General features: G+C 30.5%; 1 protein-coding gene across 2 annotated transcripts in view; it reads left to right on the forward strand.

Moving 5' to 3' along the window:
- The window catches only part of rad50 (DNA repair protein rad50), a 111,702-nt gene that overhangs the window by 18,753 nt on the left and 78,631 nt on the right, over positions 1–14,318 (forward strand). For both annotated transcript variants that reach the window (XM_075376780.1, XM_075376781.1), the window contains exons 4-6: positions 8,300–8,415; positions 11,198–11,310; positions 13,594–13,746. In XM_075376780.1, the coding sequence (XP_075232895.1) occupies positions 8,300–8,415; positions 11,198–11,310; positions 13,594–13,746 (382 nt within the window). The remainder of the gene's footprint in view (positions 1–8,299; positions 8,416–11,197; positions 11,311–13,593; positions 13,747–14,318) is intronic.

Genomic DNA, 14,318 nt, shown 5'->3' on the forward strand with positions numbered 1-14,318 from the left:
CGATAGTTTCTTTTACTTTCTTCATCACTAGCATTCTTATATTTTCTACGTTCATCCATCAGCTGCAATATATCGTCTGAAACCCAAGGTTTTCTACCAGTTCTCTTTATTCCGCCTAAGTTTGCTTCTGCTGATTTAAGAATTTCCTTTTTAATATTCTCCCATTCTTCTTCTACATTTTCTACCTTATCTTTTTTACTCAGACCTCTTGCGATGTCCTCCTCAAAAATCTTCTTTACCTCCTCTTCCTCAAGCTTCTCTAAATTCCACCGATTCATCTGACACCTTTTCTTCAGGTTTTTAAACCCCAATCTACATTTCATTATCACCAAATTATGGTCGCTATCAATGTCTGCTCCAGGGTAAGTTTTGCAGTCAACGAGTTGATTTCTAAATCTTTGCTTAACCATGATATAATCTATCTGATACCTTGCAGTATCGCCTGGCTTTTTCCAAGTGTATATTCTTCTATTATGATTTTTAAATTGGGTGTTGGCAATTACTAAATTATACTTCGTGCAAAACTCTATAAGTCGGTTCCCTCTTTCATTCCTTTTGCCCAGCCCGTATTCACCCACTATATTTCCTTCCTTGCCTTCTCCAATGCTTGCATTCCAATCTCCAACTATTATTAAATTTTCATCTCCTTTTACGTGTTTAATTGCTTCATCAATCTCTTCGTATACACACTCTACCTCATCATCATCATGGGCGCTTGTAGGCATATAGACGTTAACAATCGTTGTCGGTTTAGGTTTTGATTTTATCCTTATTACAATGATTCTATCGCTATGCGTTTTGAAATACTCCACTCTCCTCCCTATCTTCTTGTTCATCACGAAACCTACTCCTGCCTGCCCATTATTTGACGCTGAGTTAATTACTCTAAAATCACCTGTCCAAAAGTCGCCTTCCTCTTCCCACCGAACCTCACTAATTCCTACTATATCCACGTTTACCCTATCCATTTCCCTTTTTAAATTTTCTACCCTACCAACCCGTTTTAAGCTTCTAACATTCCACGCTCCGACTCGTAGAATGTTATTTTTTACTTTTCTGGTGACCCCTTCCTTAGTAGTCCCCACCCGGAGATCCGAACGGGGGACTATTTTACCAAGGAAGGCGCCTCCATTATTGCTTTTGAAAATGCAGAGCCACATTTTCTTGGAAAAAAAAACAGCTGTAGTTTTCCATTGCTTTCAGCTGCGCAGTACTCAGAGGACTGAGTGATGTTGATATGGCCGTTTAAGTCATTGTGACTCACGCCCCTAACAACTACTGAAAGAGCTGCTGTCCTCTTTCAGGAATCATTCCTTAGTCTGGCTCTCAACAGATACCTCTCCGATATGGTTGCACCTTCGGTCCAGCTACTCTGTATCCCTGAGCACTCAAGCCCCCTCATCAACGGCAAGGTCTCATGACTCATAGAGGAGGAAATGTTATTAAAAAATTGATAATGTTTTAGATCAGCCACAGTCTATATGATTGCTACAGTATAATAACAAAGAATAAAAATATAGATTAAGGAGGTTTAAATGTAAAGGAAAGGATATCTGTATGAATTAGAATATTATAATCAGTCATTAATCACAATTGATTGTCAAAATCTATCTTCTGATATTTAAATACATACTTATTAAAAAGAATGGCGTAATACGTCATGATAAAAATCAATGCCCGTGGAAATGTTAAACAATATGAGATATCAATTGTAAACATTTTATTTCTTTTTCCTATTGCTGACTGTGAATTGCAATTTCTTTAAAAAGAATAATACTTCAAATCATCTCCATTTAAACAACAGTTTGAATTAAACTTCTCATTTAGTATACATATATGTAAAGCAGAACATACACATTATAGCCCACTTAGTGCTGCTTTAATAATTGCATAATTAATGTGCTGTGATTGTTTATATGAGGTTTGTCCCAAAAATAACCTAGCTTTTTCAAAAAAAAAAAAAATTTATTGAATATTTACTACAGCATGATACAGTTAACCTCTTTCAAAATACTCTTCTTCCCTTTGTATACACTTTTCCCATCATCCTTTTTACTTCAAGAAGCAGCTTTGGAACACACTTTTCAAAATAGTTTTTAGGGTATTCTGTAAATATTCTTTTATAAACCATGGGACTCAAATCTGTATTCTTTTAATGGTAATTTTAATTTTGATTAAAAAATCTGCAGGTGCTAAGTTGGGTGATTATACTGGGTGAGGGATGGACACTGAACAAATATTTTTTACAAATCTCACAAATTAGCAGTGACATTTGGGCTGGTGCATTGTCATTGTGAAGGTTCCATGAGTTGTTACACCAAACTTCTGTTCTCTTCTTCCTCACATGTTTGCAGAGACATTGATGACTTCTGGATATTAGTGATGGTTGATTGTCATATACATAGGAACTCATAGTGACAAGGTTTTTCACATCAAAAAAATTGTCAACCACATCTTTGAGTTTAACAACTTTTGTGACAATTTTCTGACCTCACAGCATTTACACTATTTGAAAGTTCCTCACAGACCACTGACTTGTCTGACTTTGTGTTCTTGTCTAAAGAATTTCAGAACAAACTAAACGGTGACTCAGTGCATTCATAATTTTAAATTAGGGTTTCATAACATGGACCCATTGAAATCGCAATCTGTTCTGTTACTTGGTGAACTGTTAAACGTCTATTTGATCTCACCAGATTGTTTGCTTAGATAATTCAGGATGTGTCCATTGATATCGATCAGCTTCATCTTCGTTAGATTCTTGATTTCTTCTAACATGTCTAAACCACTGGTAGCATCATGTATCCTCATACAATGCCTTTGGACTCCTCAGAGAGTCCAATAAATCACCAAAGGCACAGAATAAAAAAATTACTTTGAATGAACCACTATACAAAATCTTATTGTAGACATGTGGGTATGAGGGATTGTTAGTTCCTGAATAGTACTCGAATAAGTTAATTATAAACTACATTGTAACATCAAATTTTGTTCAAAACTAGTAACAATTTATTAAATCGCATAAATTCTTTAAACAAGCTTATGGTAATTACTGTTAAAGATATACAATGTTATGACTGGTTTAAATAATTTTAAAATAGGTATGAATCACTAGAAATGATTTGTTCTTGTGAGCTTGAAAAGGTTGTTATATATATATATATATATATATATATAAAGTAAAAACTTAGCTTTCCACCAACAAAACAGAATCTAACAATATTTCTTATTGCTTCTCAATTTTTACATTAAAAGTGTTTTTGAGGGTTTCCCTCATCAGTTAAAATAAAATTAAAATAAATATAAAATATTGCCTGTGGCCAGCCACACATACAGTACTGTACTCAGTAACTCAGTACCTCAGTACTGTATGTGTGGGAAACCATAAGCAATATTTTCTTTTTATTTTAATATTTGACTACATATTACAATATATGCGACAATTTTTAGTGTTTTAATTTTGATGTATAATTTTTTTTAAATGTTTTATTAACTGACAATGAGGAAATTTTCAAAAGCACTTTTAATGTAAAAATTGGAGAAGCAGTAAGATAAGGTAAGAAATATTGTTAGCTTCTGTACTGTTGGTGGAAAGCTAAGTTTTACTTTTGTCTGATATAATTAGTACATATGGACAAATACAATAAAGAATTAATTTTACTAAATTAATATGCATGTGTGTACACACACATACCTCTGATATTACAAAAGTCAATGGAAAATGAACATTAATATACAACATATGACAAAAGGTCATAAAAAGGAACCTTGTGTCAATGAAAATTCTTTTATTACTGAAGTAAATACATCCAAGATTAATAACAATAATAAAAATAGATTAGGTTAGAATCAGATAAATTGGATTCGATAGTGGATCATATTGTAAACGATGTTACCATTTTTTATGAATAATTTTGGAAAAACCGATCGTTTTAATATTAGGAGATGGTCTTATGGTAATTGTTACAAAAATAAGCAAAATTAATGTTGAATCTTCAAGTCTATGGAAATAGTGGAAATAATAGTGAAGTGAACCTGTTTAATGTTTTTATGTAAAAGAAATGGAAAAAAAAAAAATAAGCTGTTTAAGGTAACAATGAAAAATAAAATAATATCACATGGCAATGTTTCTAAAATTTATAATTAGAATAGGGAATTAATAACTATTGCCAGGAAGAAAGGTTTAAAAAGAAAAATAGCATCCTATGTTGGGTCACATAAATTTTAATTATTTAAATAATTTATGCAAAAATAAATTATAATTAGTATACTGAAAGAAATAAAATCAGAATGTATGAAATGCACTATATGTATAAAAAGTAAAATGCATAACTTATGAAAAAAGGGAAAACAAGCCAAAGAAATGTTAGAAATAATTCATACTGATTTAAATGGACCTCATGTAACACTATACAATTATGGTGAAAAATATTTTTTATCATTCATAGGTGATTGTTGTAAACTAGCAAAAGTTTATTGCATTAAATCTAAGCCTGAAGTTTGTAATTGTTTCAATAAGTTAGAAAATGTGACTGGTAAAAGAATAAAAAATTTAATGTGATAATGGTAAATAATATTTGAATGCAAATCCATTTCAGTTTGTTAGAAAGAATAGTATACATATGATAAATAAAAAAAGCTAATATATGATATTGCAAAATTTTTTTGCATATTGCTAAATTTAATCATCAATATCTTTCCTATTTTTTTATTTATTTATCTTTCTTGTGCAACATTTTTTATTCTAAGTTACCTTTCTTGGACTTCATTCTGATACAAATTACATATTATTTAGTATGTTAAGTGCAATAACCTTAAAGATAGTAAGTGACCTAACATGATACATCACATCTAAAGATTTTTTGATACTTCTTTGTTAATGAGGGTCACTTGATTTTGATTTTCACTGTCTTCTGTTGGCTATATACATTATTTACTAAGTAAGTAATGCACTTTTGTATTTAACCTTTTCCCATCACAATGATCTGCAGTTGATTAGCACTCCGCGAAAATATGTTGGTATCTGATTGCCTCCCTTCATAGTCTTATGCTATCCTCTTGTGAAAAAAATTTCAAAAACTTACAGTATATTAAAGAGATTTAACAGATTTTGACCAAAAAAAACCGTTACGATTGGATATTTTTTATGCCTGTAACAAAAAAAAAATTGAAACAGTACAAAAATTACGATAATTTAATTGCAGAATTTTTTTGCACATTTCTACCGTGTTTTTTATTAGCAAAATTATTTTTTTGCTTTGTGTTTATGAAACATAGTTTGCTGATTTTAAAAATAATACTTTGAAGCAAATCGGTTTAAAATTGGGCAAAATATGATGAAAAACCTGTGTCATAAATCATAGATTAGTAACATATGTTAGTGTAAGTGAAAGTAGATTCAGAAAACTACGTTTTATAAAAATTCCCACCACTCAAAAGGCTATTCAGGTTGACAAAAAAACATTTTTACTGTATACTCTTATTCATTACGAATCGATGTGTGTTACATGTTTACCGATATCATTTGTCAGAAAAGATATTTATAGACCTCAAGTAAAAGTGATATATTTATGACCACAAATTCCTTCTTTTTTTTGTGTACCGTATATCATAATATATTATGTGTTTCAATACATCCATATGTTGCTAGTAAGGTAAGCTATTTTTGTAAATAATAAATAAATCCGTAACCCTCATAGCAATTATAATACCCAAGTTATACACATACAAACACATTTCTGAGAAAAAAATGGTCATATTCTTTTTAGTCTAAATAAAACATTTTGCATCGTATAAACGTCGTTCAAATTGTGTAATAAAACTGATTCCTTTGTGAATACAGAAAAAAATAACCTACTTAGATGCCATATAAAATGATTTTGTAACAGCATTTTAAAACTGACGCTGTATATAGCCAGTTTAATAGCTACATGATCTGAAAAGGTTAATGTTAATTAGGCAAGGTGAGTCAGCCTCATGGCGCAAGTGGTAGCGTTTTAGCCTTTCATCTGGTGGTCCAGGGTTCAGATCTTGGTCAGACATGGCATTTTCACACATTACAAAGTTGTCAATTCAACTCATTCTCTGAAGCAATATGATGGTGGTCCTACTGGTGGTTAAAGGTTAGGTTAGGTAATGTAACTAACATTCTGCGTACTGAACTTCATATGATATCATAACCTAATCATATGTAACCTAATGCTCGCTTCTCTCACTAATTTTGTCTAATTAGCATTAAATATACAGATTATATACAACTTATTATTAAAGAAAATGATTTTGAAACTAAATACAGTGTCCCATAATGATGGGACACATTTTAAATATAAATATCTGGAGTTGCAACAATAAGTTTTAATGCAAACTGTGGTGAATACATACGTGACGTACAGGAGTTTTGCACACTACATTAGTTTTTGAAAATCATGTCCTTCAGGTGGCCACCATTACAACAGGAACATTTTTGGGCTTTGTCTTTAAGCTGCAGAATGGTGCAGTGGATGTGACCCATTACATGTCAACTGAAATGGCTCCAATTTCCCTACTGATTTCTTCCTTTAGTGCTTCAATTGTTTGTGGTTTGTCGGTGTATACCCTCTCCTTCAGTTAACCCCAAAGGAAGTAGTCTACCGGTTGTAGATCTGGTGATCTAACTGGCTAATTTATGTCACCAAGCCATGAAATGAGGTGCCCTGGGAAGTGTTGGTGGAGAGTTGCCATGGACTGTCGTGCTGTGTGACAGTTAATGCCGTCCTGTTGCATCCACATTTCTGACAGACCACAATGTTCTAATTCAGGAATGAGAAATGTATAGAGCATGTGGTTATAGTGTTCACTATTAATTGTAACTGTAGAACCATGTTAGTCCTCAAAAAAGTACGGACTAATGACACATACATGAATCTCGACACACCAAACAGTAACGTTGACACTATGCAAAGGTTTTTCATACACATTGTGAGGGTTTTCTCGACCCCAAAACCTACAGTTTTGCTTATTAATGTAACCAGATAAGTGGAAATGGGCCTCATATGACAAGAATAGGGTTCAAGAAATGTTTCATCCTTGTTGCACTTATCCAACAGCGTATCACATAACATTTTTCGACTAAGCCTATCTGGCAGGAGCAGTTGCTATGCTACCTGTATCGTATGGATACAGGTGCACAGGTCGTGTCCAATAATCCTGTGGATGCTGCTACCGAGAAAATTCACTTCCTGAGTCAATTGATGAGTAGACTTGTTTGGAGTTTGTTACAAACTCCAAACATGGCATTTGCAACATGTTGAATTACACGTTTGTGTTATGGGAATGAGATTGTCAAGACTGTCCAGGGACTTTTCTTTGCCCTGTTTCTTGAAAGTTCCTCACTGCATGGAGGATCACTTTACGAGATGGTGCATTGTGTTCACTGAAGTGGTGTCTGAATTTCTTTTGTGATTTGATGATTAAGTCTTGAGAAGCAAAGTATGCCTCTAAAATATTGCAATTTCCCTTGGGATCCATGACATCATCAAGGTCTAGACACCTGCAATAAATAATGACACTCAACATGCATTTGCTTTCAAGAACAGTAACATACAAGTGTATAATAACATTACTCATATCCCTCCAAATTAGAAATAAAATGTGTCCCATTATTATGGGACACTCTGTACAATAATTAACTTATAAAACACCAACAGAAATCAGCAAAAATCAAGTTGATCCCCATAACAGATGTACCGTTTTTTTTTTTTTTAATGAAATGATATTTTTCCTTGTCAGGATTACTAGTAAAAGTGAGAAATGATGTGATGCATTGTTCCCATCTTCATTTGGTCAAATATAGAAGTGGGTATTAGCATGACAAGCTCACTATAATGAAGGTGTAAGTACCATCTTTATTCAGTTCATCATATGGACTAACTGTATAGTGAACATCATTACTCTAGTAGAAAGCAACTTTGACCAGTGCTTCTTATGTCTCATATCCATTATATACACGTTACTTCTTATAGGTATGATGTATATATAAGAAGTGCTGAATGTGTTGCATTGTTTATTGATACTGAATAAATAAATTAATATACTCATTTTTGTTTGAAAAACAATCCAGTATATACTCTGTTTCAGCTCAACATGGAAAAGATTGTATTTTTTTATCACATATTTATAGCATGAATTTTTTAACAAAAAAAAAAAAGAAAGGAATGAGGATCCGTCCTATCTTCTGAATGCATCAAATCCTTAGAACAGTCTCATAGAATTAATGCAATAAAAATGTTTACATTATATTGAAAATAATCTTTTTTTGCAGACTGAAACCATTAGTAGCCGTTGTGTTGATACTGTTAAATACATGTGCTATCTGCTGGGAGTATCAAAACCAATACTAAACTATGTTATATTTTGTCATCAAGAAGAAAACTGTTGGTAAGTGATATAATTGAATTAGTCTTCATTATGTATTAATATTGATCTTTTATTGTACTATACTTTATTTTTGTTGGTCATTTTATATTAACATATTTTCTCGTTTGTATTAGTATTATATAATTTAATGTAATTATAAACTTAAACACCTACTAAAGATGTGGGATCCTGTAAAAATCAATTTTTGGTATTAATATGGTAAGTTTAACTATTCTAATTACTGTGTTTTGGTGGTTTAGATTTCATTTAATATGTAAATATATTTTTGTTCTTTTTACAAAAAATTTTAATGCAATACTGAATATCTATTTATGGTAATTATTAGAGTGATGTGAGTGATTAAATAATTGTTTTATGTTTATTTTCCCCCCTTTTTAAATGATTATGTGTGTATATGAGGGCAGTTCCAAAAAATACGGTGCAGTTGAAATAAATTAAAATGTTAATCTGATTATTCAAAGTAATTTACTAAAATGGTGTTTATTTCTTACTTACAGTTTTCTTACATACAAAATAATCCCAAAGCATTTTGGTTAGTTTAATATTTGGAAATTATTTTTCACAGAAGATTTGCACAGTTATTAATTTTATATAGAATTCTCAGAAGATTAAATTACAATATTTTATTCTAAGTTTTCTATGCGTCAGTCTACTCATATATGGAGATGGAAAACTTCTGTCACAGTGATAATATATTTACCATAACATTCTACTAGAACTTGCAAGTCTTTTAATAATTTTTAGAAGAACTTTTATGAACTATTCTTTATTCAAATAATAATGAATAAAATATGTATATTTCGACTGAAATATATTACATTTTCAAAGGTTACTTTTAAAAACAGTCATAATTTGTAGTGAATATCTTAGAATCTGTGTCTTAGCAAATTTTATGTTCTGTAAATATTTTTTATTGTTTTCATTTTATTTTTCAATTCTAGTTATCAGAATGAAATTTGTTTGCAACTGGTTTTTGCCCATTACTTTGTGTTATCTGCTAGGTTTTTAACTTCACCATGTTTACTTCATTCTACATTTTCGATTATCTGTTACACATACTCCAGTCTTTGCCTTCTTCAGTTTTTACCATCTACACATCCCTCCATCACCAAATTAATTAATCCTGGAAGGCTTAATACATGATTATCTGGATTAATTCCCTTAAAAGATTATGCCTCATATTTCTCTTTTCTATTAGCCTTAAGACATTATTTAAAATTTTATTATCCACCTAATTTTCAACATCCTTCTGAAATATCAAATTTCAAAGATCTTACTCTATTGTTTCTTTTTTATTATATATGTTTCACTGGCTTAAAGCACTATACACATTTTCAAAAATATATTTCTTATTCATAGATCCTAGTCAATGTTAGTGGATTTATTTTCTGCATGAAAACCCTTATTATTTTTCCTAGTTTGTTTTTGATGCCTTTATTGCTTTATCCGCCTTTATTTACTAATTAAATAATAAAATTCTCTCACTTCTGGTATATTGTGTGCCCTTATCTTAATATTTAAATTTTTTCTTCTTTCTGTGACATTTCATTACCTTAATTTTATTTTTATTTATTTTTAGACTAAAGTTTTCTCTGAGCAACAAATCCATACCATTTAGTACTTTTTACTTCCTCTTTGGTTTCTCCCAAAAGAACAATCTAAACATTTTAATTTATTTTTCTAGAATATTATTCCTCATACAAAATTTTCCTGTAGTCCCTATAAAGGATGTTTCCTCAAAATTGTATGAATGAATGCTTAAAAAACTACTGTACATATCAATGTGAGGTTAGATAACCACTACATAATTATCCTCTCTATTAAAATGCGCTTTGATGGAAGTATGTCTGTCCAGCCAAAGTGAAGCTGCTCGGCTCAGCTTGTGCTCAGGGACCTTTGAATTTTAATAAATTAATTATTACAAAATCTTTTGCTAAGAAACAGAAAAGATTGAAGCTCAGGAGCACAGACAGATGGCATCCTGTTCTGTGGTGCATTTACAACAGATCCTGTTTGGCACTATTTCTTCACCAATTGCTGAATGCTACATTTTGCTGGACGGGATGATTAGGAAACATTTTTACAAATAACTCTTGTGTTTCCTTCAAAGAACTGGGTCTTGAACGACTACAATATTCAGTCTCTTTGGTATCGATGCTGATGCACACACAACTCGACACACTTCACCTTCTTGATCTCAGCAGATAGCATTGTAGGGAAGGGAGGGTGGAAGGGATGATCACATGACTCAAAGGGGGGGAGTTCTTACGTAGGAATGTATTTTCCACGCCAATATCCTGTGCGTAAACTTATGATGTTGATGTAATATCAATATTACGTATTCTGGCAGTGCTACTTTTACTTGGCCCATCCTGTACGTGGTGCAAGATATAGGAAAATTATAATTTGTTGATGTGTGGGTATTTTACATGCTAAAACATATTGTTAGATTATTTAAAATTTATAAATAAAGGTAATTTTATATTTTTTTGTCTTGTTTGTTATTTTAAAGTTGGTGACATACATATCACAACTGCCAATAGCTTTTTTCTAAATTCCATTATTTTATTTTTTGAATTTTTATTAGAAATTTTTCAAAACAGTGTATAATCATAAGATATGCCAGTTTTCATAGAATAAATAAGTCATGTTATACCCTTAAGCCCGTAATTAGATTTCTTGTTTTATAGTAATCTTGTTTTCATAATTTTTTTAAACAAAATTAAAAATTTTTGTTTCTGCCATGAATTAAATCATTAATGTGATTAAGTTCTTTTCTTAGGCCTATGGAAGAAGGGAAAAAAGTAAAAGAAAGGTTTGATGAGATCTTTGATTCTGTTAAGTACAATAAGTGTTTGGAAAACATTCGAAAAATTAGGAAACAAAAAGTTCAAGGTAAGTATTGTTTATAGTTAAAACTATTTGTACAAAGTAATGCTAAGAACTACATTGAAATCTTTTGCAAGCTTGCAAATCAACCTTGTTTATATACAATTTTAAATCAGTAAAAATTAACAATTAGCCTGATGTTAGGTGAAAATCAAATTAAGAAAACTAGGAAAGATATTTTAAAATTAAAATTATGTCGCACTTAAAGTTAACAAAAATTTTATATATTATGATTAATGTATTAAAATTAATATATTACTCTTACATATTAAAATCCTTTCTTTTTTTTAATAAATTATTAAATAGTTAAATTATTATTTAAACTGAAATAAAAAAAAACTGATCATTTGGTTGACAAGGCTGGGCCGTATGCTTCGTACTATTCCATATTAAATTATAAACAAGAACCCAAAAACCAGATGGAAATTTTCCAGGTGTTCATACTTCCATGTGTTTGTTGATTTTGGACCCTAAATTATCTTATTTCTCCAGAACTACTCAACCAATTTTGACCAAACTTGGTCAGATTATTTTTTTATATGGGGCATTAATGCCATTAAATTTTCAATGTATATGGTTAAGGGGGTGAGACTGTAGAGTAAGGTCAGCCTCAGTTTCTTGAGATTTTGCCTAATTAAGGTCTTAATTTTTTTAGGCAAGAATTAGAAAATAATTTTTGCAAAATCACATCCCCACCCAAAAAAATACTCTAAATAAACTAATGGCTAAGTGGGTATACTGCATCAATAGTACCCCTTTTAACAAGGAGTGCTAGTGTAGCACTGATGTACAGCTGTTGTAGTCATCTGCTATGTTGTGACATCACAGGTGAGAGGTACAATTAAATAAATGAATAATATTTAAAGTGGCCGCTAGTACCACCACACCTGTGAGAATGTAATATGGTATGAGCACATGCTTTAGTTAGGCTCATTGAATTAAATAAACAAAAAAATATTATATTTAAATAAAATCATAAATATTTAAAATTAAGTTGTATAAGTCATGTATCAGAAAAAAATCGGTGTAACGGGAAAGTCCTACAACTGTGTTATCAGCTTTTTTTTACGTTTCTAAATGATTTGAAATTTTGTTAGAAATTCTGATAATTTTCATTAAACACTGGGAATCTAACATTTCCTAATCAACCACATGTGCCTGCATCTACAGCTAGTTCTCTCTCCCAAGTATTACTTAATTTTATCTGTCCATATTCAGCTGTTAGAATTTAAAAATTAAGCTCATTAATGATTAAGCTTTTTAGTTTATAAAAAAGTATTGAACGTATTAAAATCTTTTTAAAACTTGTCTAAAAATTGTCAAAGATATATTTCAATTTGTTTTATTATAATCATTTTCAGATATTATAAGCGTATGAAAGTTACGCATAAATTTGAGTTTTTACCTGGATAAATCAACAGCTGTATTGTATCTTGATTACTACAGATAAGAAGTTTCTAGTTTGAACTCTTCTAACATAACAGTTTGTTACAAAATATATTTTAAGTAATTTTTTTTATGAAATTTATAGCCTGCATTTCAGTGTTTATTTTTTGTGCTAGAGTTATCCAATTACTGAAAGAAAAAAAATGTTAGAAGTAAAATAAAAATCCAAACTTTTGCACATCCTTTGTGAACCAGGATGAAATATAATTAACAATATAAAAAAATTGAAAATGAGCACAATAAAAGTATTTTATATATATTTTTTAATTGTTTGATGCAGTTGAACAAAAAAATATTGGGGGAAAGGGTATATTAACATCCCTCAAACTGGGTCTAATAAATCAAATAATTCATAAATTGTTGTGTAGCTGGATCTGTAGATGCATTTCTAATCGAACATGCATACAAATCTAAAAGAAAGATCAAAAAATTGTTTTTTTGTGGTTTAGAACTTTATATTTTAGTTGCATAAGTTAGTACAACAAAAAGTTTAACCTTTAATTAAGCACAGATATGCATGTTTTACAACATAAGGAGATATCTCTGAAATTGTATGAACTATCACATCTAATTGTAAGGATTGTTAATGCGTGGTTGGCAAAATTAACACTCACATTTTGTTTTGAATGAGATGTGTTTATTTGTTGCTTCTCACTTTAACTTTTTGTTTTATAATGGCGATTCACAATTGCAATTTGTTGTTGTGAATTTATTTTCATAGCGACTATGCAGTTGTGCTTTTTGGTAATAAATGATGGTTAATAAAGAATTACATAAGATAAGTAGGTGATACTGGATGTCAGTTAGAAAGATTTTATAGTTTTTTGTTGTAAAAATGTTTAGGTATTGCTATATTAAAAAAAGAAGCTGAGTCACTACAAGTTTATAAAAGTGAAGCAGAAGAAAAATCAAAAAAATTGTCTGATAATGAAGTAAGACTGACTGCTACTGATGATACAATTGCTGCATGCATTACAGAAATTTCTGTTATAGACCGTATGTATCATTATGCTTATTTATTTTATGCAATTTTTTTGTATTTTTTTTTTATGTTAGTTATAATTTGTCTTGTTAATTAATTACAGTAAATACAGTTTTTTTGTAATCTAAGACAGGTTAGCAACCTTTTCCTAACAGTGTGCCGACCAAGAGTTTAAAATCATTTGGTGTGCCAACATTTGTATTTTTATACAAGTCAAGTTCAGTATACCTGTTTTATTATAATATATTTTGTACAGTAATATAATACAATAATATTTAAACCACATTGAAAGAAAAAACTGTTTTTAAAAGTTTTTTTAAGTTTTTATTATTAATGGGAGTCTTGCATGGTCTTAGCCAGTTGCTCAATAATGGCAACATACTTTGTTACTTTGAGTATACAATTTTCTAAATGTTCAGGTGTTAGGCAATGTTGTTGTGGACTTAACACAGCTTTCATGTGAGATAACATTTGCTCACAGGAGTAAGTTGAACCAAAAGCCGAAAGAAGAGCAAAAGCAATTTTCTTCATACAGATGAAAGATTTCGGGAGGGATGTCAGTTGAGAATAGCAGCAAACTTTTCTA

Source organism: Lycorma delicatula, chromosome 10 (genome assembly GCF_047948215.1).
Source record: "Lycorma delicatula isolate Av1 chromosome 10, ASM4794821v1, whole genome shotgun sequence".
NCBI lineage: Eukaryota > Metazoa > Arthropoda > Insecta > Hemiptera > Fulgoridae > Lycorma > Lycorma delicatula.